General features: G+C 41.2%; 1 protein-coding gene across 1 annotated transcript in view; it reads left to right on the top strand.

Annotated features, from left to right (window-relative positions):
• The first annotated feature begins 1,818 nt into the window (after window positions 1-1,818).
• The window catches only part of FREM2 (FRAS1 related extracellular matrix 2), a 128,337-nt gene continuing 106,815 nt past the window's right edge, over window positions 1,819-23,340 (top strand). The window contains exons 1-2 of the mRNA XM_042839144.1: window positions 1,819-6,976; window positions 12,686-12,775. Coding sequence (XP_042695078.1) covers window positions 1,819-6,976; window positions 12,686-12,775 — 5,248 coding nt within the window. The remainder of the gene's footprint in view (window positions 6,977-12,685; window positions 12,776-23,340) is intronic.

Genomic DNA, 23,340 nt, shown 5'->3' with positions numbered 1-23,340 from the left:
TTCAGGTTTCTCAGAGGAGGCCTCTGTGGCCTGTCTCTTCTGACCCATATCAGAACTCGTTCTTGTTTTCAACATCCCTTACCAAGTTCAGTTCCATCTGTGCCTTGGCTTTCCTAATCCCATCTCTTCATGTCCAGACATCATCCTTGTATTCTTCCCAGGTGACATGCCCTTCTTTCCGCAGCTGGTCCAATCCTTTCTTTTCCCTCAGTCTGACCAGCAGGTCTATGCCAGTTTCCTGTCTCCCCTGCCCGCTTTCTTATTCTGAGGGATGAAGAGCTCTTGTGCTCTCAGAAAGGCATCTTTAAAGAGTAGCCAACTTTGTTCCACTCCTTTGTCTCTAAGGACAGCTTCTCAGGAGATCTCATCTAACAATTTCTTTAACAGCCTGAAGTTTGCTATCCTGAAATTCAGTATCCTGACTCTGCTCTTTGCCAGGCCCACATTCCTAGAGATCAGGAACTCAACCAGGTCGTACAGTCGCTACAACCCAGGCTGCTTACAATCTTAATGACTGTAACAATCCCCTTCACATTGGTGAGCACAAGGTCCAGCAACACTTCCCTCTGTTCAGCCCATCCAACACCTGAACAAGAAAGTTTTCATCAGTGGACTCCGAAAGTCTCCTGGACTGCTTACAACTCCTTACAGTTTTCCCAGCAGATATCCAGGTGGTTGAAATCCCCCACATGGATGAGAGCCTATGAGCAGGACACTTCTTGCAGCTGAAGCAAGAAGGTCTCATCAACAGACTGCCCTCGATCAGGTAACTGCAATAGATCCCAACCACCAGGTGCACTTTATTGGTCCTAATCTTAACACATAGTCTCTCAGCCTGTTTCTGAGTTTCTCACAGACAGCTCCTTGCATTCTTTTTAACATAGGAAGCAACTCCCCCATTCCTTGCCTGTCCCTTCCGAAAACCTTACAGCCCCCAGTGATAATATTCCAGTTACACAAATCATCCCACCACGTTTATGTGACAGCAGTAAGATCAAGTGCACCAGTTTCCAACTCCTGCTTATTTCCCATGCTGCGTGCATTGGCACAGAGGCACTGCAGCTGGGCTTTTGGATGCGTTACCCCCATAGAGGAGTCCTCCCACAAACCTCCTGAACAAACCTGAGGCACTGCGTTGCTTGGACTGTTTTGAATTTGCCTTTCCTCTGTTGGAAAACTTCTATTAAAATACTATAGGTCACATTTCATTACCAAAGAAGTTAAGCTGCAGTGGGAGAAAATGAATTAAGAAGTCAGCGTTAGGAATTCTGAAACGCAAACACTCCCTCAAGACCAAGCTCTTACTGATGTGCTTTTAACTGCAGACACCAGAGGTCAGAAACGCTGCGCAGCTTTTATTCAACCACAGCCGTGACTGGTCACTGCGAGCAGTGAAATCGGATACGAACTGATGTGTTTTGCCCGGAGTTATTTATCTGCTTTCTTTCTGGCGCACCGGACGGGCAGCCCTACAGCGGGACAGCCGGGCATCTTTCTGCTCCGCAGGGCGGCCGTTAGCACACGCGCCCCCCGACCGCCCCGCTCGCGCACTGCCCCTTCCCTCAGCAGCAACCTGTTTAGCGGGGGGGCGGGCAGAGGGAGGGACCGAACCCGCCGTGGCCCGTGAGATGGACAACTGTCTCTGTCCAATCGCAACAGAGGGTCTCTCCCCCCACGGGTGTCTATTGGCCGCGCGGAGGCAGGAGGCGGGTCTTCGGCAGCTGGCGGAGCTCCCTCCGGAGCGCGGCGGGCTGTCCGCAGAGCGCAGCGTGTGCGCGGGGTGAGCGCGTACGCCGCCGTCCTTCTCCAGCAGGGACCATGCAGGCTCTTCTCGCCGTGCCGCGGCGGCTGCCGGTCGGCTTGCTGCTGCTGGCCGGCTGCGTGTGCGTGGGGCTGCCGGAGCCGCTGTCGCCGGGTAGAGCCGCCGTCTCCTCTCCGTGGGCACCGGAGGCGGCGGCTCCCGTCGTGGTGGCCAACCGCGGGCTGCGGGTGCCCTTGGGCCGCTCCGCCTGGCTGGACCCTACGCGGGACCTGGTACTGCAGGTGCAGCTGGGCGACCGGTGCCACCTCACCGTGCTGGACGAGGACCCGCTGTGGCAGCGGCCGGGCCGCCTGAGCCCCAGGCGCTTCCCCTGCGACTTCGGTCCCCGCGAGGTGCGCTACTCGCACCTGGGCGGCCGCAGCCCCGCGAGGGATCGCGTCCGCCTGCAGCTGCGCTACGACTCGCCCAGCCGCGCCCTGGTGCTGCCGCTGGTGCTGGAGGTAGAGGTGCTCTTCACTCAGCTGGAGATCGTCACCCGAAACCTGCCCCTCGTCGTGGAGCGCCTGCGGGGCACCAGCAGCCCGCTGGATGCCCGCAGCCTGGAGTTCGCCTTCGAGCCGGGCCGGCAGCGCTGCCGGGTGGGCCTGCTGCCTTCGCTGACCGGGCTGCCCCGCTACGGAGAGATCCTCAACTACCCCACGGCCGTGGCGATGCCGGCGGGAGGGACCGTGGAGACGGCAGGAGGCGGCCCGTTGCCCGCCTCCATGTGGGACTGCGAGGAGTTCCTGCGCCTCGGGCTGCGCTACCGGCACACGGCGGCCGGCAGCTCCCCCAACCGCGACCTGGTTCCGCTGGTGGCCGAGTTATGGGAGGCAGCGGGTGGCGGGGTGCCGCTCAAGCGCGAGTACTTCCAGGTGCTGGTGCGGATTCGAGGCGGGATGGAGAATGTGGCACCCAAACCCAGCTTCATGGCCATGCTGATGATGGAGGTGGATCAGTTTGTCCTCACCGCCCTCACGCCTGACATGCTGGCAGCTGAGGATGCTGAGTCACCCCCAGACCTGCTGCTGTTCAACATCACCTCGCCCTTCGGCCCGGGCCAGGGGCACATGGTCAGCACAGATGACCGGAGTTTGCCCATCTCCTCCTTCAGCCAGCGCGATGTGAGGGAGCTGCGCATTGCCTACCAGCCCCCCATGGAGGACTCTGATCGGGAACGTCTGTTTGAGCTGGAGCTGGAGGTGCTGGATCCCGAGGGCGCTGCATCAGAGCCCTTCGCCTTTGTGATTGTGGTGAAGCCAATGAATACCCTGGCACCTGTGGTGACCCGCAACACTGGCCTTGTGCTCTATGAGGGGCAGTCACGGCCTCTCTCAGGCCCTGGTCCCAGCCCCAACCTGGTGATCAGTGATGAGGATGACCTTGAGCAGGTGCAGGTGAGTGTTGTGGCAGGACTGAGACATGGCCACCTCACTCTGCTGGAGGACACCCCAGCATCTGCCGCTCCTCGTAAACACTTCACGGTGGCTGAGCTGGCAGCAGGCCGGGTCATTTACCAGCATGATGGCAGTGAGTCTCCACTCAGTGACAACTTGGTGCTGCGACTGGAAGATGGTGGCTCCCGACACCATGTTGAGTTCCTTTTCCCAATTACCCTGGTACCCACTGATGACCAGCCACCCCTACTCAATGCTAATACAGGGCTGGCTATAGCTGAGGGTGAAACAGTGCCCATCACCACTCGTGCTCTTAGTGCTACTGACATTGACTCACAGGATGCCATCCTGCTTTTCACAGTGGAGTCTGGCCCCAGAGCTGGCCAACTCCTCCTCCGGCAAGCACAGCCACCTCCTGGCTGGGAAGAGGAGGAAGAAGATGAGGGCTTTTCCTGGAGGAAGGTGCCAGGTGTAGTGGGGAGTTCACTAATCTATGAGAAGCCAGTGAGAGAGTGGCTGCAGCAAGACATTGTGGAAGGGCGTCTCTTTTACCACCACTTTGGGCCACACAGCCCTGGCCCTGGGGTTGTGTTGGACCAATTTGTCTTTAGGGTCCAAGATGACAATGACCCGCCCAACCGCTCTGGACCGCAGACCTTTGTGATCCGGGTGCATCCTGTAGACAGATTAGCCCCTGAGCTGCACAGCAGCAGCAGCCTGCACTTAATAGTTGCAGAACAGCAGGTGACTCCCCTGCGGAGGAAGCACTTGTGTTACACAGACCAGGATTCAGGGGACCGGGAGCTCCGCTACACAGTAACCCAACCCCCCACTGACACTGACTCTAACCACCCTCCAGATGAGCATGGAGCCCGCCTTGGGTCCCTTGTGCTGACTGAAGATCACTCTGTGGAGGTTACCCACTTTACACAAGCCCAGATCAATCATCATAAGATCTCCTACCGCCCCCCCCAGGAAGAGCTGGGAGTGGCTCCTCATTTAATTCAGTTTCACTACCAAGTGGAAGATGCAGCTGGCAATGCAGCCGAGGGGACTTTCACCATCTACCTGCAACCTGTGGATAACCAGCCTCCTGAAATCACTAATACTGGCTTTGCTTTGCCTGAGGGAGGCAGCCATGTCCTTAGCCCAACTGAGCTGGATGCCAGTGACACAGACACAGAGCTTGCTCATCTCCGATTTATCCTGACCCAGGCTCCTCGTTATGGCCAGCTGCAGCTTTCTGGGTACAGTTTGATCCTGGGAGGTGCCTTTGGCTTGGAGGATATCAGACAAGGAAGGGTGGTGTATGTACATAGTGGAGCTGAGACCAACAGTGATACTTGCAGCCTAGATGTGAGTGATGGGGTTCATGTTGTGCCCATCACATTAAAAGTGAATGTGCACCCAGTTGATGATGAGGTTCCTACCTTACGGTTGGCCCCAGGCACTGTTGGTTCTTACCTGGATGTATTGGAGAACGGTGCTGTTGAAATCACTGCTAATGTAATTCAGGGTACAGATGAGGATACAGATGACTTTATGTTGACTTTCATTGTAGAGGATCCTCCTCAGTATGGGAACATCCTGGTCCAAGGGGTGCCTGCAGAGAGGTTTTCCCAGAGAGATGTGTTGGATGGTGCTGTGGTGTATGCTCACACTAGTGGTGAAATAGGCCTTCTGCCCAAAGAAGATACCTTCAACCTTACCTTGTCTGACCTGGCTGAGGAGTGGAACATCAGGGGCAATGTTGTTCAAGGAGTGTCAGTATTGGTGACTATTCTCCCTGTAGACAATAAGGCCCCAGAGATTTTTGTTGGGGAGCAGTTCAGAGTAATGGAAGGTGACAAACGTGTTATTACTCCTGCTCATCTAAGGGCTGAAGATGTGGATACTCCTAGTGATGATATCCTGTGCACCATTGTTGCCCAATCTACATCTGGGTATGTAGAGAACATCTCTCCAGCCCCAGGATCTGAAAAATCCAGAGCAGGTATAGCTATTAGTGCTTTTACTTTGAAAGACCTTCGTCAAGGGCATATTTTTTATGTCCAGAGTATACATAAAGGTGTAGAACCTGTTGAAGACAGATTTGCTTTCCGATGTTCTGATGGCATTAACTTTTCCCAAAGGCATGTTTTCCCTATTGTCATTAAGCCAATGAATGATGAAGAGCCTGAAATCTTTGTACGAGAGTTTGTTGTGATGGAAGGCATGAGCCTGGTTATTGATACCCCTATCCTCAATGCAGTTGATGGGGATGTCCCTGCCGATGAGTTAACATTTACAATCACCAGGCTTCCCAGGCATGGCCACATTGTGAACCAGCTGGTCAATGGAACTGTCCTAGCAGAGAGCTTCACCTTGGATCAGATAACAGAGAGCTCCAACATACTCTATGAACATGATGACTCTGAGACAAGAGAGGACAATTTCGAGGTGAAACTCTCAGATGGTAAACACACCACAGTGAAAACAATATTTATTATGGTTATTCCTGTAGATGATGAGACACCCAGAATGGCCATCAATGATGGATTGGAGATTGAAATAGGGGAAACTAGGACTATTCATAACAGAATATTGAAAGCTACTGACTTAGATTCTGAAGACAAAACCTTGACATATATTATAAGATATGGACCAGGACAAGGTTTTTTACAGAGATTAAAACCTTCAGGTGGAGTTGAGAATATCACTCTGGGGATGAACTTCACTCAAGATGAAGTGGATAGAAATTTAATTCGATATACGCACTTTGGCCGAGAAGGTGTTCGTGATCTTATCAAATTTGACGTGACTGATGGAATAAATCCTCTCATTGACCGCTACTTTTATGTCACAGTAGGTAGCATTGATATAGTCTTCCCAGATGTAATCAGCAAAGGAGTTTCTTTGAAGGAAGGAGGGAAGGTAACCCTTACAACTGATCTGCTTAGCACCAGTGACTTGAATAGTCCAGATGAGAACCTAGTTTTCACTATTACCAGAGCACCCGTTCGTGGTCATCTTGAATGCACAGATCGACCTGGGGTGCCCATCTCCACTTTTACTCAGCTCCTATTAGCAGGCAATAAAATTTATTACATTCATACTTCAGAAGATGAGGTGAAAATGGACAGCTTTGAGTTTGAGGTGACTGACGGTTATAACCCCGTGTTTCGTACTTTCAGAATTTCTATCAGTGATGTGGACAATAAGAAACCTATTGTCACAATCCATAACCTGGTGGTGACTGAAAATGAATACAAACTAATAACCCCGTTTGAACTGACTGTAGAAGACAGAGATACACCTGATCCATTGCTAAAATTTGTCATCACTCAAATACCAATTCATGGTCAAATTATGTTCAATAACTCCAAACCAGTCACCACCTTCACTAAACAAGATCTCAATGAGAATCTGATCAGCTACAAACACGATGGCACAGAATCAGTTGAGGACAGCTTCTCTTTCACTGTTACAGATGGCACTCACGCTGATTTCTATGTCTTCCCTAATACTGTGTTTGAAACAAGGAGACCTCAGACTATGAAGATTCGGATAATGGCTGTGGACAACAGCGTACCTCAAATTGTAACCAACAAAGGTGCTCAGACTCTGCGTTTTCTGGCCACGGGTCACATAGGGTTTCTGATTACCAATAAAGTGCTCAAAGTGGAAGACAGGGACAGTTTACATATTGCTCTGAAGATCAGAGTCACAGAGGGTCCTCGCCATGGATTCCTGATTCATCTGGGGAAGGGCAACCATAGCATCAGCCAGTTCACCCAAGGTATTACAGTACTCTCTGTGCTCTTTAGTTCACTGGTAACATTCTTTTTTCATGTTAAATTGTGTAATAATTGATGAGATAATCTTTTTGACAGCAATTTATTTGTAGTGGCTTTATTCTTTTTTTAGTCCTACTTACTGTGTCTGTGATAGCTTTAAAAAGGAAAGGGTGTTTACTGGATAAACACTGATTAAAGGAGCATCTTTGCTTTAGAGAGCTTACAGTCCAAATAGCTTGGAATAAGTCTAATTAGATTGAGTTGACTTATTCATTTGGATAACAGAATTGGTTGCACATGGCTCCAGATCTCTAGAGGCCAAGTGCCTTCTTTGAGAATTTTATTTAGAAAGTGCTAAAGGAGTGGCTAAGTTATTATTAACTAATGGTCATGCTATGGCTAGGGTGTCAGTTGCAATAAAGTTTGAGTGTACTTAACTGTAAAAAAACAAAACAAACAAACAAAAAAAAAAACCCAAAAAACCAAAGAAAAACATTTCCCACACATGGGGAAATAATGAGTGCATTTGTTGTCTTAATTACACAAACCTTAGCCACAAAGTGTTTGTGGTAAGCTAAAAGGTAACATAAATGTTTTAAAATTATGTCAGTGGTACTTACTTTTTACACAGACCTAAAATGCCAGGTGGTATAAATAGGATGCAAACTGCATATGCCACATGCCTTACTACGAGGCTATGAAGTAACTTTCTTCAATTGAAAGGCAGCACTAACTATTCTCTGGAGAATTTTCCATGTCACTTTGTGATGAATTAATGAAATGTGGTTTCTTGGAGCCTCCTGCTGCTGTTGTGTGTTTAGACTGTATGACTACTCGCAGACTCAGAGCTAAAGGGGCCCAGACTGGATGAGCTGTGTAGGTAGTAAGGCCAGAGATGAGTCCTTGTAGCTGGCAGTTATTTCATTTGACATAGCTCATACTGATGAGTATCCCTGGTTACAGGCTTGGCTATAAGTGGTACTCTTGTCAGATGCACCAAATATACTGCATACAGGCCTGATGAACTTTAGAATGGCTGGTGTGCCTTAAGTTTTACAGTATTAGTGCAGAGTAGAAGGTAAGGAGGGACTAAATATGTTAAGCTTTGGGAACAGCTTCAGCTCATGCAAGTAAGGCTGTGGTAATGCAGTATAAGCAGTATTAAATATGTCATTGTCAGAGTAGGTGAGAAACAGAAGATGGTAAGAGTGAGGAGATAACAGATTGTCACTTTTTTTTTTAATGAGCTTTCTCTTACAATGGAGAATAGAATTGCTGGGCCAGTGCTCCCTAAAAACAGTCTGCTGCATAACAATGTTACCTCATTTCATGGGGGCAGAAAGGGAGTGGGAACCAGAATGCTGAGCTGAAGGAGAAGCCTACAGCCTCAGGGAAAATTGATTTTAGAGTTTATGAGGATCTCCAGACCATGTTGAAACTTCACAAGCTCTCTGACCATGCTGGCACAAGCGCTCTTTATTTCTACTGATTTGAAGTCTTTTTGAGAAGTAAATACAATTTTCTTCTTTGAGCTCATTAATCAAGTAATGCCTGAGCATCTGCATACCATTTCTGTGTTATCTCTCTTCTCTACTTTCTAAATACTTTCTATGATGGTTTATATTTTGTGAAGCGATCACATTAAAATGTCTTATGAATGCAGGGCTGGTCATTTGAGGGAGAATAGATCTGGAAAGGCTGCATGAGAGTGAGAGGGAGAAAGCATCAAACTCACACAGGCGTAATACATCTATTGGGGGCAAGGAGAGAGGAGTTAATGGAAGTCACAAAATAACCTGGGAATGTAAGTCATGGGTAACAGAGGCTGTCTTTTGCTTTCCTTTTTCTTCACATGCCCTCATGCCTGTAGCTGTTTTGGGTATGGGAGGGGTCATAAATGACAGGGAAACATAAATTCTTGGCTGGATCTAGAAGGCTGTAGTTTTCAGAAGTAATGTGAGGTGCTGAGATCTTATGTAGACCAAGCTGCATGCTCAAAACTGTTCACTGTTGTCCCTTATTTTTAGCCCACTGTAATTGAGGTGTAAGGCACACAAGGCAGTGAACTTATGCATATTTCATACTTCTGTTATCCTGAGACTCTATTATCTAATTATCAGAGCAGGAGTAAATAAGATCCTCTTTTATGACATTCTTAATGACACTTCCATAAAAGCAGATTCTGTCAACAAACACTCATACTGGCATTGGCTTTGGGATGTTACTGACCATTAAATCTGATATTACTTTGTGTTTAGATCTTTCTCCTTTTTAGGAGTCTCATTTCTGCCGTGGGGAGTGACCTTTTACAAACTGCTAAATAAGTCCCAATTCATTAACATGTGGATCCTGATAGAGCTTGCAGAACATCTTTATGATCTTCTAATACATATTGGAAGGGATCTCTAGAGGTCATTTGGTCCAACCCTTATTAAAAACTGGATCGAATCTGAAATCAGATTGAGGTCTTCAGGGTCCTATGCAGTTCAGTTTTGAGAGATGTTCAGTGGTTTGTGAAGTCCATCCTAATGTTCTACCATCTCATAATCCCATTCCTTGGATTTCATGGAATCATAGGCTCAGAGAATGATTTGGATTGGAAGAGACCTTAAAAATCATCTATTTCCAAACTCCCTGCTGTGGGTAGGGACGCCTCCCATAAGCCCAAGATGCTCAAAGCCCTGGACAGCCTGGCCTCGAACGCTTCCAGGGATGAGGTGTATCTTTGTGTGAATACGCAAACTGTCCAGTTTGAATGGGATAACGCTGATGAAACAGGATTTTTTTGTGCAAGCAGCTTGAGCAGTCCAGTTTTTAAGATTGTCTGTAATCAGAACAGGGACCAGAGGGATTCTCTGGTAAATGGCTTTCTGCTTTCTGCTTGAGATTGCATTGCAGTGATGGCCCACAGTACTTTTTAAAGAGCTAGAAAGGAAATTAGCCTCGCATACAGATTGAGCTAAAAGCCCCCATTCAAAATGCAGTTGTGCAGAATTTAGTAGGTTCAGGAAACTTGTTCCCTGTGTATTTTGTTCAGGAATAAGCAATGTGGAGCTTTGTAATACATCAAATACTTCTGCTACCACTGCAGTAAATAGTCTTTCAGCTCACAAATGTTGTAGAGTTCAATGGGATTGCTAAAAACAGATGTTAGAGTACTGAAGAACTAACTTCTGGATAAAAGGCCTCCAACTTCTGCAAACGGTGCTTTTTATTCCTTTTTATTTTATTATTAAAACAGTTTGATTGAGAGAGTCAATTGACAGTAATAAATTAAAATACTCTTAAAACAAATTAAGCAGTTCCAAAATTTATTCAATTATTATCTGTTACTTCAAGTTATATCTGAAAGCAGCGGTTTCAATTCATTATTACTTCCTTATTGCTTTATATTTACAATTTGATGATGAAGAGCAAATTTACAGAAGAATACTTTTTACATGATAATTTCTAGTTTCTAGTGCTGCTCTAGGATAAAATGTATACAAAGAATAACCTGTGTGCGTAATTGCATAGAACTCATCTCTGCAAGTTAGGGCTGGAATCTGTTCATAGCAGATATTCATTAAGATTAGATAATATATTTAAAAGTGGGGAAAAATCTGTTAACAAACTGCCAAGTCTTTCACATTTAAAGAAGTTTAGAGGTGTATAACAAGTTGTTAGTTGTTGAATAATGTTTTAAATGCACACCATATGATGGAATCTTCAGTGCTGTTTTGAGAGTCCCTGTCCCATGTGGGTAGGCTTTTAAGGGTCAGGATACATTAACTGTGTTGTGAAGTACGTTTGTTTCTTAAAATAATAGACATTAATATATGTAACCTTTATTAACTGCATCAATTCTGCAGAATTTTAAATAGGAAGTTCATGTCTTGAGCTAGTGTAGATAACTTCATTTTTTTTTTTTTTTTTTTTTTTTTTTTTTTCCCCTAAGAGAAAGCTGCTGGATTTCTAGTGAAGGAAGAATTCCAATTTCATATGAATGTTTAGTAGGTACTGCAGTTGCATAATAATAAATAATGCTTGCATCTAGGTCAGCTTTAACATAGCTAACATAACCTGATCAACTGTGAAAAAAAGGTGTAAAACTGCTCAACTGACTCTAAAGGTGTACTTAATGAAAAGAAAGCAGGCCGTTCCTTTGCAATTCTTTTCACAAAAATGAGATTTTTGGATGACAAGTGGCTTTTTTGATGAGGTAGTCCTGCAAACATTGGCTCAAGTGCTTATCTTTATGTATGTTGGAACCATTGATTTTGATAAGGTTACTCACATGTGTGGAGCTAAGTACCTGTGTAGTGTTTGCAGGATGAAAGATTTATTTGCTGCACTGACATAAAAAGGTATTTGTTTGCATCCTCTTTACAGCCCTGTGAATTTTTGATCTCTAACTTTCTTTCAAACATTTATAGAAGAGATTCTTTAGTGACATATACCTGCTGATAGACTTCTTAACTTGTTTGCCTTAGAAGATGTCTGGCTACTTTTGGAACTGAGGATGTTGAGGAGCTCTAATAAAGATGCTTTTGGCTTGTTTTTGACCAATTTACATGCCATAGCATTGAAATAGAACTTGGGTGCTACTTGACACTCATTTTAATGCCACTAATTTTGAGAACTTGCTCTTAAAATTGAATAAAATAGGAATTACTCTACACTGTTTGGTGTAGTATCAGACCGGGAATTTGACCAACAAAAATCTTATTTTTCAAATAGAGTGACAAAAAATACTTTTATGTATTGTGTGTTTCTTGTTACTTCTCAAGGAAACCAGAGCACACTAAATTAATAAATATTTGGTTACTTCTTGTATACTTTTAAAACTGAAATTTATTAAAAATTCTGTGTTGATATTTTTTTGTTGCTGAAGTCTTGTCAGCTTAAGTAATGTTGAGTTCTACCTGATCACTGTGTTTGAGCACTATTTGTGACAGGACATTTATAGAGGTTACATGCCATATCACTTGAAAATGGGCTGGTATGAAGGATGTTTAAGTTGGTTTCAGAGGCCGTTTTTAGGGAACTAAAGAGATTAAGATCTCTGTACTGCAGAATGAGCAGAGATATCCTTCTCTAGAGTTAGGCCACCTGTCAAAAAGTAATCCAGTTATAGAAGCAGAGGTGGGTTATGTGGACTGGAATTTAACGTATAAAATACCCTGGGTTTTGTTCCTTTTTCAGTCACAAGTTTCCCATCGCCTCTGATGAGTTATTTAGAGTAGAATGCTTTTTATCTCCTTTCAAGTATCTGTATGGTGGATATCAGCATTTGAAGCAATTTCCTAATTATCAGGCATGACTGAAATAGAAACAAAACGTAGGGTATTTTCTTCCTTGAAGCAGGCTACAGTACTTCTCAGGATGGTGACAGAGTGTGTGTATCTGGACTTCTGCGAAAACGTGCCACAAATAAACTTTCTGAATGTTGACCTTCAATAGTTAAATTTCCTTTTGATTCTTTTTCTAATACATCTTAAATGAAAGAGAGGACAAGGGATAAGGAAATATAGTGAGAGGAAATGAATCACATCTGTAAAGCTTCAATTCTGTTAAATGCTGAAGTTTCTTAGCTCCAGTGGAGAACCTTGACTTCTTTCTGCTGAAACTAAGCTATTCAGTACAAGTCAAGTTTTTTCTGTTAAAAAAACAAAACAGTTTCCTGTCTGTAGCATTTAAAGTAAAGTGCATTTTTTCCTGATTCTTTCCAGCTGATATTGATGATATGAAGATATGCTATGTTTTACGAGCGGGTGACAATGCCACCAGTGACATTTTTCACTTCACAGTTGAAGACAGTGGTGAGTACTTGTAAAATCTGTGATTTTGTTCTGGAAAGAGATGGAATGTAACTATATTTGGGGAGATTAAGAACATGGAATGTAATTGGGGGAAGTTCATGCTTTCCCTTGGGATATGATTTTTGTTTTTATTTTCCCATGTTGTGGACTGCCAATGGTGACTACAGAAAGAGGTTTGTAGAAATTGTAATTGCATCTAATGAAAAAAGTCCACTTATTAAAGGGAGTGACGTTACCTAAGTCTACTCAGATATTTGGGCTTTCTGTAGTTTTTTCTTTGTATTCCCTGTCCATAATCTTCACACATAAATTGTCATAAACCTTTTATCTAGAGAGACCTTGCAGATTTTGATTCACTACTATGGTTGCCTACCTCTTTAAAGATTCCAGCTGTAAGACCACCTTTCATCTATTCATAATGGGGGATTGTCTTTGATGTACATGTTGCTTTGTGTTCAAGTTCAGCTTCTACGTCCTTACCATAACAGAATCCTTGGTGGCTTTATGAAAGATCTTCATCAGGTGACAGATTCTAATGACTGATAATATCTCATAGGGTTGTGGAAGATGGAAAAGGAAAGAATGAAAGCACTTTGAGAATACTGGCACACGTTAATTTTAGGAAGCAACTGTATTGGGTTTTTTGTTTGTTTGTTTTAAAGCCAAATAAAATAATGGTTTGAGGAGTAAACTAAATGCATTCACCTGCTATTTTTTCCATCCAGTATTGGTCCGGTAGATATTTCTATATGAAGAAATTTCTGTGCATAGTAACAGTTGGCTAGATTATGTTACTTTAATACCTTTTTTAACGATGTGATACACAGTTCTATGAATAATTAGCAAAGAATATTATTAGTTGATTTCATAATATGCTTCTTAGAAAACACACTTCAGACCAGATTTAGCTCATGTACTCAGCATGTGCTTTCTTTACAAAGCAGAGCTAGCGTTAACATCAGAGAACAGGCATTTGTCTAGTCTGTCACAGATTGAAGAGTTTATCACCATCTGCCATTGCTGGGAGTAGGTTTATTAAATCATGTTCTCCTGTTCATTGTGCTGGACAACTGCAGAAAAAGACAGTACCTCCAGAGACTTTTGAAAATGTGATTTCAAATCTTTGCTACCTCAGAGATTGAGTAGCGAGATAAGAGTTTGTTAAATTTTGCTCATTTTACTTAAATATTTTATTTTTACTGAATAGTTAGAAAACTTGAAAGCTAAATAATGATAATTTGACATAGTGTGATGTATTTGCTTTGTAGTAACCTCACTTTCTTGTGACAAGTGTCACTATGTGGTGATACTGTTCGTTATTTTCAAGTTCTGTTAGTAGTTAAACACTCAGTCTTGAAATGTTTCAAGATTTCATGTCAAAGAAGTAAGTAAAACTGGGGAAAATTAGCTCTCTCAGTGGACTGTCTAACATGCATTCTAAATTTGAGTTGATCCTTGGGAATCCAACATTCTTTTCATGGTATTTTAACATTTTATCTTCGCAAATACGTGTTTAAAGCAAATTGCACTTAGTATATTCTAGCTCTAGACAACAATGTTTCTCTTATTGGACACATCTTCTACCACTTGAAAGTTATAACAGATTGTCGATTGTAACAATTGTATTTTTTTCATGATATGAAGCATCATCATAGTAAGAAGGTATTTGCTGATTTTTTTAGAGTCTTTGGAATTTGTGACATTATCATTTTTGCAGGCTACTTAGCAAGATAGTAAGATGGTCCTTACTTTCCTATTTGTTGACTCAGTGCAAGATGAGTTGTGTTGTATTTCAGAGTACTTTTGAATTTTTCCTTGACTGAAGATAGTAAAAATGTGTTTAAAAGTTGATGAAGTTGTGATCAAAACATTTTTGTGTAATTGAAATAACTCTTTTTTTAGCAGTGATGTCTTCAGAATTTGTCACAGAGGTGAAAGATCCAATAATTTATCTAGCAGTATTTCAGCTATGTTCAGAAAGACACCAAAGGAGGTGTGTTTGCAGCTCAGATAGATTGTGGCAAATTTTCAGTGGTACCAAGATTATTGTTACAGAGTGTTTGATTTTAAGCTAGATCAAAGAAACTATGCGTAAGATCTGAGTGAAAGATTGAGCACAGACTACCAACAGCTGCAGTTTAAAAGCATGCTCCAGATTTCTATCTTCTGTATTGGGAATTTTGCAGTAGTAACAAGTTTGTGATGGCTACCACGCAGGACCTGACACTGTAAACAAAGTAAGTGAATCATTCCATAAATAATGTTCCATGTTCCATAAGTAATCTTGTGTCCCAGCTATTTTATGTCTTCCAATCCCTTAGTGCCTTAGCAGCAGGAAGCTAGAATACCGATTCCGACTTTCTTCAAATACTTTAAAGTATTAAATTAAGTTCAAAGAGTTATAAAGTTGATTTTCCTACAGTCCTCTAGCACCTCTGAAATATTGTTTTATGTGTCTTGGAATATTTATTCGTGGTCTGTGAATGCAAATAAGACTAGTCTTTCTGTAGCTTCACCATTTGATAGTTGATCCACCCCACTCAATGCACAGTAACAAAAGAGAACAAGTGCGAAAACTTGTCAATTGCCTTTAAATCACAGTCTGACTGAGACTCTAGACTGTTACTTCAGGTAATTGCATGGAGGCATGGCAAGTAGAAGGAGTCTTCAGATTTCTGCACTTTGAATTGTGTTGTGAATCTGGAATTTTGTTCATCTTTTTGCTATTGTGACAAGCAACAGCAGAATAGGTGAGTAGGAGAGGACAAAAGAACCAAGTCTTTGCTCTGCCAGCTCTGAAGTGAGTGTCAAACTGAGGAACAAATCACTAGTTAGGATCTGAAAACATGAAATGGGGTGCTGGAGGGAACTTGTCTACCTATTGGCCAAGGGACAAAATTGCAATTCAGACAAATGGAGAATAGCTCAAAAATTATGACTGTCAAATGGCAACTATTCAGGTGTAACTGAAGACAGCAAAAACAGGCTCAAAATGAAGAGAAAGGAAGGCTATTAAAGAATAAAGCAGAGAAGGCCATTTGGACTGTTGTTTACAAGCGAGAGCCTGTGTTATTCAAACTGAAGTCAGACCTTTTGCCAAAAAGTACTTGTTGAGGTTTGAAGCTCTGTGAGATTCTTATCATCAGCACCAATTACCTACATATGTATGGTTGTAGTGCCTTCTGGCCTTAAGTGACTTCTTTCATAAGGGTAATTAAAAAGTGAGATAAATTGAATGTAGTCCAGCATGTATCAGCACTGATATTTTTTAAGATAGAAGTTCTAATTCTTCATGTTTGGGGAATTATCCTCAAAATGATCTATAAGGTGGATGACCCCTTCCATTTCTGTTCTACTTAGGACAAGAAGACTGTAGTGTGTTGGCTGCTGCAGAGTTAGCTGTGCCATGTTTTGAAAGAATTGACTGTATCAATATATCACATCATATCAACAATTTACTTTCTGCTCTGTGTCAAATTTAGGTCTTAAAATGACCGTATGGAGACCAGCTGATACTGAAGTGTTGAGTTCATTTTAGCAAAACTTTGAAAAAAGTTTGGATATTTCTATTTTTCACAAGAGTTGCAAAATAACCTTTGTTGAACTGCTTTACTGAGAAGTGATTTCCACAGTCCATTTATGAAGTGGAAAAAAGCTCTTAGCAAATGCAAGCATATGGCAATGGTGAATCCTGATGTTTAAATTACAAAATTCTTAATTCAGTGATTAATAAAGGAATCAATGCTACCAATCAATAGGAGAAATAGAATATTTTCTGGTGGGGAAGTAAGAAATGAAAATCTAGAATGATTGTCAAACTGATGTATTTGTTGAATCTGAAGTTGTGCACTATATGTGCTATGTTTCAAAGAATGTGAAATTAGTTGAAGGGGTTTAAGGCAATTTTTGGCCAGATTCTGTTGATGCTGTGGAATAAAACAATGTATCCTCAGGCTTGCACTAAACTCAAATCGTAGCTCAGACCCAACAACCCAGACTTTGACATTCCAGTTATGATATTGCCAGAGGCAGATATATTCCCTTACCCAAGGGCAGCTAGCTAGCAGTGAGTATTGAGACTGGGGTAGCAGTACTAGAGCAGCATGAATGCTAGCTGCAAAGCAATGCTTCTCTGTAAAGGACTATTACAGCATTGTAGTCCCCATTTTCTTCTTCCCGAAATAAGAGAAAATCCTTCCTAAAAGGAAGGTGTTGGCATAGGCGTGATGTGTAAGGTGTAGGTGTTGTAGATAACTCTTTGTTCTAGTTCAGACCTTGTGAGGTCTATTCTTCAATGAATAATTGCTCATCTATTCTAAATAGTGATCCACACCAGAATATTTTTTAAATTCTAATATAGAATGTTATATATAGAGAGAATATGTATATTTTATATATAACATATAGAATATTATTTTAATTCTATTTTTAAAATTCCCTACAATTCTGTGATTCTTTGAAATATATGACCTGCTCTTGCTTAGCTAGTGCTCTCATCACAGTAGTCTGACTTGTTGTTCCACTTCTATCCTGTCTGTTTTCTGAAGGTTGAGGCACTGTGAAATAAGACCACAGCACCCAAGGGAAGAACTCTTGTTATGAGCCTCACTACTTTTTGTTGCGAGAAGCTGGTGCCATACTGACAGTATTTTGCATTACGGAGTCAGTTACATTAAAATTTCCTGCTTTGAGGAAAGAATTGAGAAGACTCTGATTTGGGACCACAGCATTTAAAAACAACACAACAGTAACAAGGGGAAAACTCATTTTCAATTCAGTCCTAATTTGAAATGTAATCTGACCACCCCCTTGCCTAACTCCCTTTTCTCAATGATCAGTGGAGTCCTCCAAGCTGTTTCTTTAGGACTGTTAAGTGGCATCTTGCAGTACAGTGCCTCAAGGGTAGCCTGGTTTCAAAGGGGAGGTAATGAAAGAGCCTCTTGCCTCGTTTAGGAATGTGAGGATCACTTGGGAAGGAAAGAAACAGGATTTATTTTTTTTTTTTCAGTCTCTGTGGAGCAGCTTTTCTTTGAGCCAGAACACTGCAAAGCCAAGGCTCACTGAAATTGGTGGTTTACATCATTAACTAAATTTCATTTAAACTTTTCATTGTAGATCCCCACATGCCTTAACACAGAACTGCATTTTCTTGTACAAACATTTGGTTAAACCTCTGTTTAAGCAAGAATCTTTCAAAAACAATTCCCTTAAGTTAGTCCTTAAGTCACTGTCCGGGAAAACTTCATAGGCTTTTGCCATGAAAAAACACTATTAATTAAAGAAGTATTGCTCTACTGCTTAGAGAAAGCTTCCATTTTTTCTCTAAAAAAAAAAAAAAAAAAAAAGAAAGAAGAAATTCATCTGTTGTCCTGTGCTTTACTAAGTAAAAAGGACATATTTTAAAGAATTTCACCATTCTGGTATGTGTTATTCATGTGAGAGAAAACAATATGATGCTCCTGAGTATGATTATAGAAATTAAACAGTTGTCAGGTTTTTTTTCAAAGCCATAACACTAATATACTTTCCAGGATGATCTGTAATAACAGCGTTCAAACAGACATTTCAGGCTTAATATCTGACAGTTCTGAAAGAAGCAGACTGGTAAATTTCACTGGGAATTACTTGCTGCATCCTTGTTTGACCTCACATGTGACATTTGGTCACATTCATCTTGGCAGAAAATATCAACTACATTTATCTTTGGCTTAAAAATGAGAATGTATTATGTTGGTGGTATGTTAAATCATTTGCCAAGTACTGTATTGGGTTCTGATCTGTTGCCAGATTTACTGCTGCTGCTGTTTTGATATACCTGAGGTTGGTGCCCAAACAGTTTTTCATGTCACACTTCTTACTGTAAATGTTAGCTGGAGGTTTAAATAACAGCTTGACGATACATTTTTAAAAAAGCAACAACAGCAAACAAACATAGAAAGAAGTCCTCACCTATCTGTAAATTAAAGATTAATTCACTGAGGTGATTATAAATGTGGCTGCAGAGCAAAAGCAATATTTAAGTGGGTCCGTTAAAATATATAGAGGTATTTGTGTGTTTTGTGTAGAGATAATTACATTGGAAATGTAGAAGTACAGCTAAAACAATTTGTTTTTGTTTTTTTTTTTTGCGAGGGAGGGATAGTTTTAGATTTTTGTCTGTTTTTAATTATTTGGATTCAAATGCATGGTGGTTTTTGCCAAAACCAAAATTTTCCTCTGCTCCCCATTCTGCATTATTGATCAATTTTAACAAAAGCTGAACGAAGTGAACAAAGTCAAAATGCTGAGCTGAGGTGCTGCTCTGCATTAAGAAAAGAGAGGCATTTATGGTGTGAATTGCATTTGTACAGAAGTTAGGGCACTTTGTGCAAATGTGTGGAAGGCTCAGATGCATTTACTTAATTTCAGGAGTTTTGAACCCACCCTCCCGTAGTGAGACCTAACACCATGCCCCTTACTTGTGTTCTGATCTCCTTCTCCCTCGTGTGTATGAATTCTTAAATAGTTTTTGGAATGTAGCTTAGACTCAGATATTCCTGTTTCCTTCTAAGTACTGCTTAGAGAAAGCTTCAAGTGTAGGGCCAATGTGTTCTGTCTCATTTTTGTGTATCTCTCTTCTCTTTTTGCCTTGTGTATCTCCTTTTTTTTTTTTTTTTTTTTTTTTTTTTTTTTTTTTTTTCTATAACTGCTGTTCTCCACAGAATAAATTCCTAGATTGTGCTGATTAGGAGCAGTGCATTCTGAAATAACATGTAGGTTGCTGTTGGTTTAGATTGGAGTTTTGAGCAGGCAGTATTTTTGGTTCCAGTTCTCTTTGAATCATGCCTAATAGTCTTGTGTTCCATGTAGAATGAATATCCCAGCTGCTGGATTGTTTGGGTAGAAGGGAAATCTCTCCACACCATCAGCTGTCAATAGACATTTTTAATAATTTTCAGCTGAGATCTCTTTCCGAATAATCGTACTTTTAATGAACAAGATATTAATGAGAAAATTGACGAGCTTTGCTCTTGGAACTGAATCCTGCTTCCTGAATAATGCCATTGATTTCATTTGGCCTGCTCAGGTGAGAGGCAGGGGAGGTGATGCTTGAGATTAGCATTATAAGTACTTAGCAGGCTTTTTACCCAAGAACAATCCATAATTTAGCTTTTATATTATTATGATATATAATAAGGCTCTGCTAGCTACAAAAGCAGCACAGCAATGAGCAGTAAAATAAAGTAAAAATGTGAGAATTAAATGGATTAAGCAGACACATTAGGCTTCAGTGAAAGAAATGAGAACTCTCACAAGTAACAGTGATTGCTAGTGACATGAGAACCTGCTGAAAGACACTAATTCCTAAAGTTAGCTATAATGAGCCTGTGAAATAATACTGGTTGTTGGCTGCAAATATTTTTGATTGGGATGGATTGAAGAGGTCTGGGGAATCATTTTTATTTTATTTTTCTTTATTTTTTGTTTTTATTTAAGAGTTAATAATACATACAAATTCATAAGATCTTCTGTGTTAAAAATTTAGTACATTTTGTTGGGATCCTAAATAAAAAGTAACTGCATTTTTCATTAAGTTTTGACATTAGCCAATCATGGAGTAGACAGATGAGAGTGAAAGTGTGCTGTGATGTGGTTGTGGTGACAGTACCATGATGACAAGCAGTTGGGAGTGGCTTGTCAGAGAGGTTATAGAAGATGTAGTGTCATGGCACTACAGTGCAGACTCCTAGGGATAACACTAACTACAGGCTTCCAACTAGGCTCAGTGTCACTGATCAAAACACTCTGAGCCCTGCCATTCAACCAGTTCTTATTTCTACCTCACTGTCTACTCTTCTAACCCACATTTTCTGGCTTGCCTCTGTTCTGGGAGACAGTGTTGAAAACCTTGCTGAAATCCAAGTAGACAGTATCTGCTACTTTCCCTTCATCTACCCAGCCAGTCATTTCCCAAATGATTTCTAACCCAAGCCTCTTCCACCAAGAGAGAATCTTCCTTTTTCTGGACTTCCTGACATCCAGGATCCAGGGTTCTGAGGACTAGTCTCAGAAGTGAAGAACCTTCCCATCCCTGACAATCCCTGGGTGCCACAAGGCTGAGCATACTGGACACATAGAAGACACTGCTCAACATGTAGTGGGAATTTCTCCTGAACATTTTCTCTACATGTAGATTATGTTTTAGGGAGCCTGACCCCATGCAACTGAAGATGATGTCGTATGGTGGCTTGTGATAGTGAGAATTGTTAGTATCAAAGTAGTCACCACCAAAAATCTTTGAGTCCATTACCTGTGGGAGATCCAACTTGTGCACAGATGCCAATAAATTGCTTGATTCAACAAACACTCTGTCTGTGAGCATCTGTCAGAACTTTGTGGAGGAACACGGGCATAGTGTGGTGACACACAGGCTGACAGAGGTCTCTGGAAGTCTGATCCTAAAATAGTAGTAAAGAGAGCTGAACTCTTCAACTGATGCTAATCTAAATTTTTCAATACTTTAAAATGTCAGCATTTGTAGTCTGCTTATTGGTTTGTTGTTGTTGTTGTTGTTGTTTTCTAGTGATCACAGCCAACACAGGTACATTAGGGGAAAGTCCCGTTTAACAAACCTAATTTCCTGTTATGATGATGTTACCCATCTGGATGAGTAAGGAAAGGACAGTAGATGTAATTTTTTTTAGATTTCATCAGTTTTCAAGAATGAAATGACGGAATGATTGCTGGCTGCTCTTGATGAGCCTTGCTCATGGGAACTGAGCTTGTTTGATTTTACAGCCTTTTTCACTGGGAGATTCTAAAAAACTTTCAGGATGAGTTAAATTGTGTCACTTCACTTCCTAGTTAACATTGTAGAGTCATCAGAGCTTCCTTAAAGATTAATTCCATCAGTAGATGAAATATGCCTGAGAAGTTTTGTAATTTCTTTAAAAGTTTAATTGCTATTTATATGAAGGGGATAAACACTTCTGAAAGAAAATCCAGCTGTAGTTTTCAAGCAGTTTTTCACCCAGAAAAATTAGGGAGTCTTAACCTAAGGAGACACACTAGGAATTAGAGCAAACAAACAATTGAGAAAATCTAATGAAGACATACATTGTTAAAGTTCAAAATGCAATTTGTGCATCTTAACTCAAGGCATTCCTGCTATTATAAGAAACACTCTTTAGCAATATGACTATGGTGGATTTTATTGCCTGCTCAGGATGTTTAATCAACAGCTTATTTGTGTTACATTATGCGTACATACATTTGTGTAATTAAAATACATCTGCCAAACCTCCACCATGCTTGTAGGCATTGGAAATCTGCTGAAACTGAAACTTCCATTGATTTCATAATCACTGAATGCTGAGGGATTAAAAGCCTTCTTCAACAAGAGGGATCCAATCTGTATATGTAGCTTTTCCGGTACTGTACAGGTGGGATGAAGAACAATGAGCTCAGATGTGCTTGTTTAGTGTTACCTCAATGGCACAGAGTAGCTAGTTTAAGGCAGTGAACTTTCTTCAAAGTTTTTCTGTGGAAGTTAGAAGAATCCTCTTACTGTTTAGAAATACAGTAGGGTCAGAGATATCTCTTCTGACCTTGCAAAATAGAACACATAAAAGACTGTGCAGGTTATGAGTCTGCTAGGAATCAGAGAAGAGAATTTGTGTGTTCTTTTTGCCTTGCTGAATCTCAAAATATATGAAACGCTCTTACCTCACCAACCTGTTTATGTACGTTCTGAAAAAAAGGAAGACATTCATTGTATTTCATAAACTCAAACTGTTTGAATGTTGTTCAAATTTACCCTGCAATTATATTACCTGTTCTTTCTAATTGCCATTGACAAATTTAAGAAGAGGAAGTTAAACTCCAGGAATAATAAAAACAGAGGGAAAATCTTGCTAGAGTAAATTAATGAGTTAATTTCACTTGTGTTGGTTTTTGTTTGGGTTTGGCCTAGATAAGATTTTCTTATGTTAGTATATTGTGGCTTTTTTTTTTTTCCTTTAGTTAATCTTTCTTTTACAGATTTAACTAATTAGTTTTTGGCTTTAAGAGTAGAAAGAATTTCGTTTAGCAGTAGGCCCTTAAGAAGATCTTTGAAAACACAGAAATTTTTTTTCCCCGCTTTCTGAAGAAGGAGTTCAGCTTGTTTAAGTTCAAATCATTAGTAAAACATTAATGCATTCAACTTGATACAGCATTTCCCTGAATGTTTGCCAGGATTCCAATCTCAGTAACTTTTACTTGAAGTACTGGCATCGCACTTCTGTCACTGCTATATAATGTGCATTTTCCTCAAGACTGTAGGAATGCTGTTACCACACACCTTGCTGCCTCTTTAAAGCTTTGTTGTTAGGGTGGAACATAATAATTAGAGAGGGCATTGTTAAGGATAACTTTGAAGAAACATTTGAAACCTGATTCAAAACCTAGTGCCTCCAGTGAGGCTCCTTGTGCCTAGAGGTTTGTGGTTTGATCCTGCATTAGTAAAGTCAGTAAAACTTTTTTTTCCTCTTACTACTGTGATCTTTAATAGCAGGTTATAGAAAATGAGATTCTCATAACTAACA

The sequence above is a fragment of the Centrocercus urophasianus genome, unplaced genomic scaffold (assembly GCF_019232065.1).
Source record: "Centrocercus urophasianus isolate 14NV4802_14NV808 unplaced genomic scaffold, USGS_Curo_1.0 seq_9, whole genome shotgun sequence".
Classification (NCBI taxonomy): Eukaryota; Metazoa; Chordata; class Aves; order Galliformes; family Phasianidae; genus Centrocercus; species Centrocercus urophasianus.
This window is presented reverse-complemented; position numbering and strand designations above follow the sequence as displayed.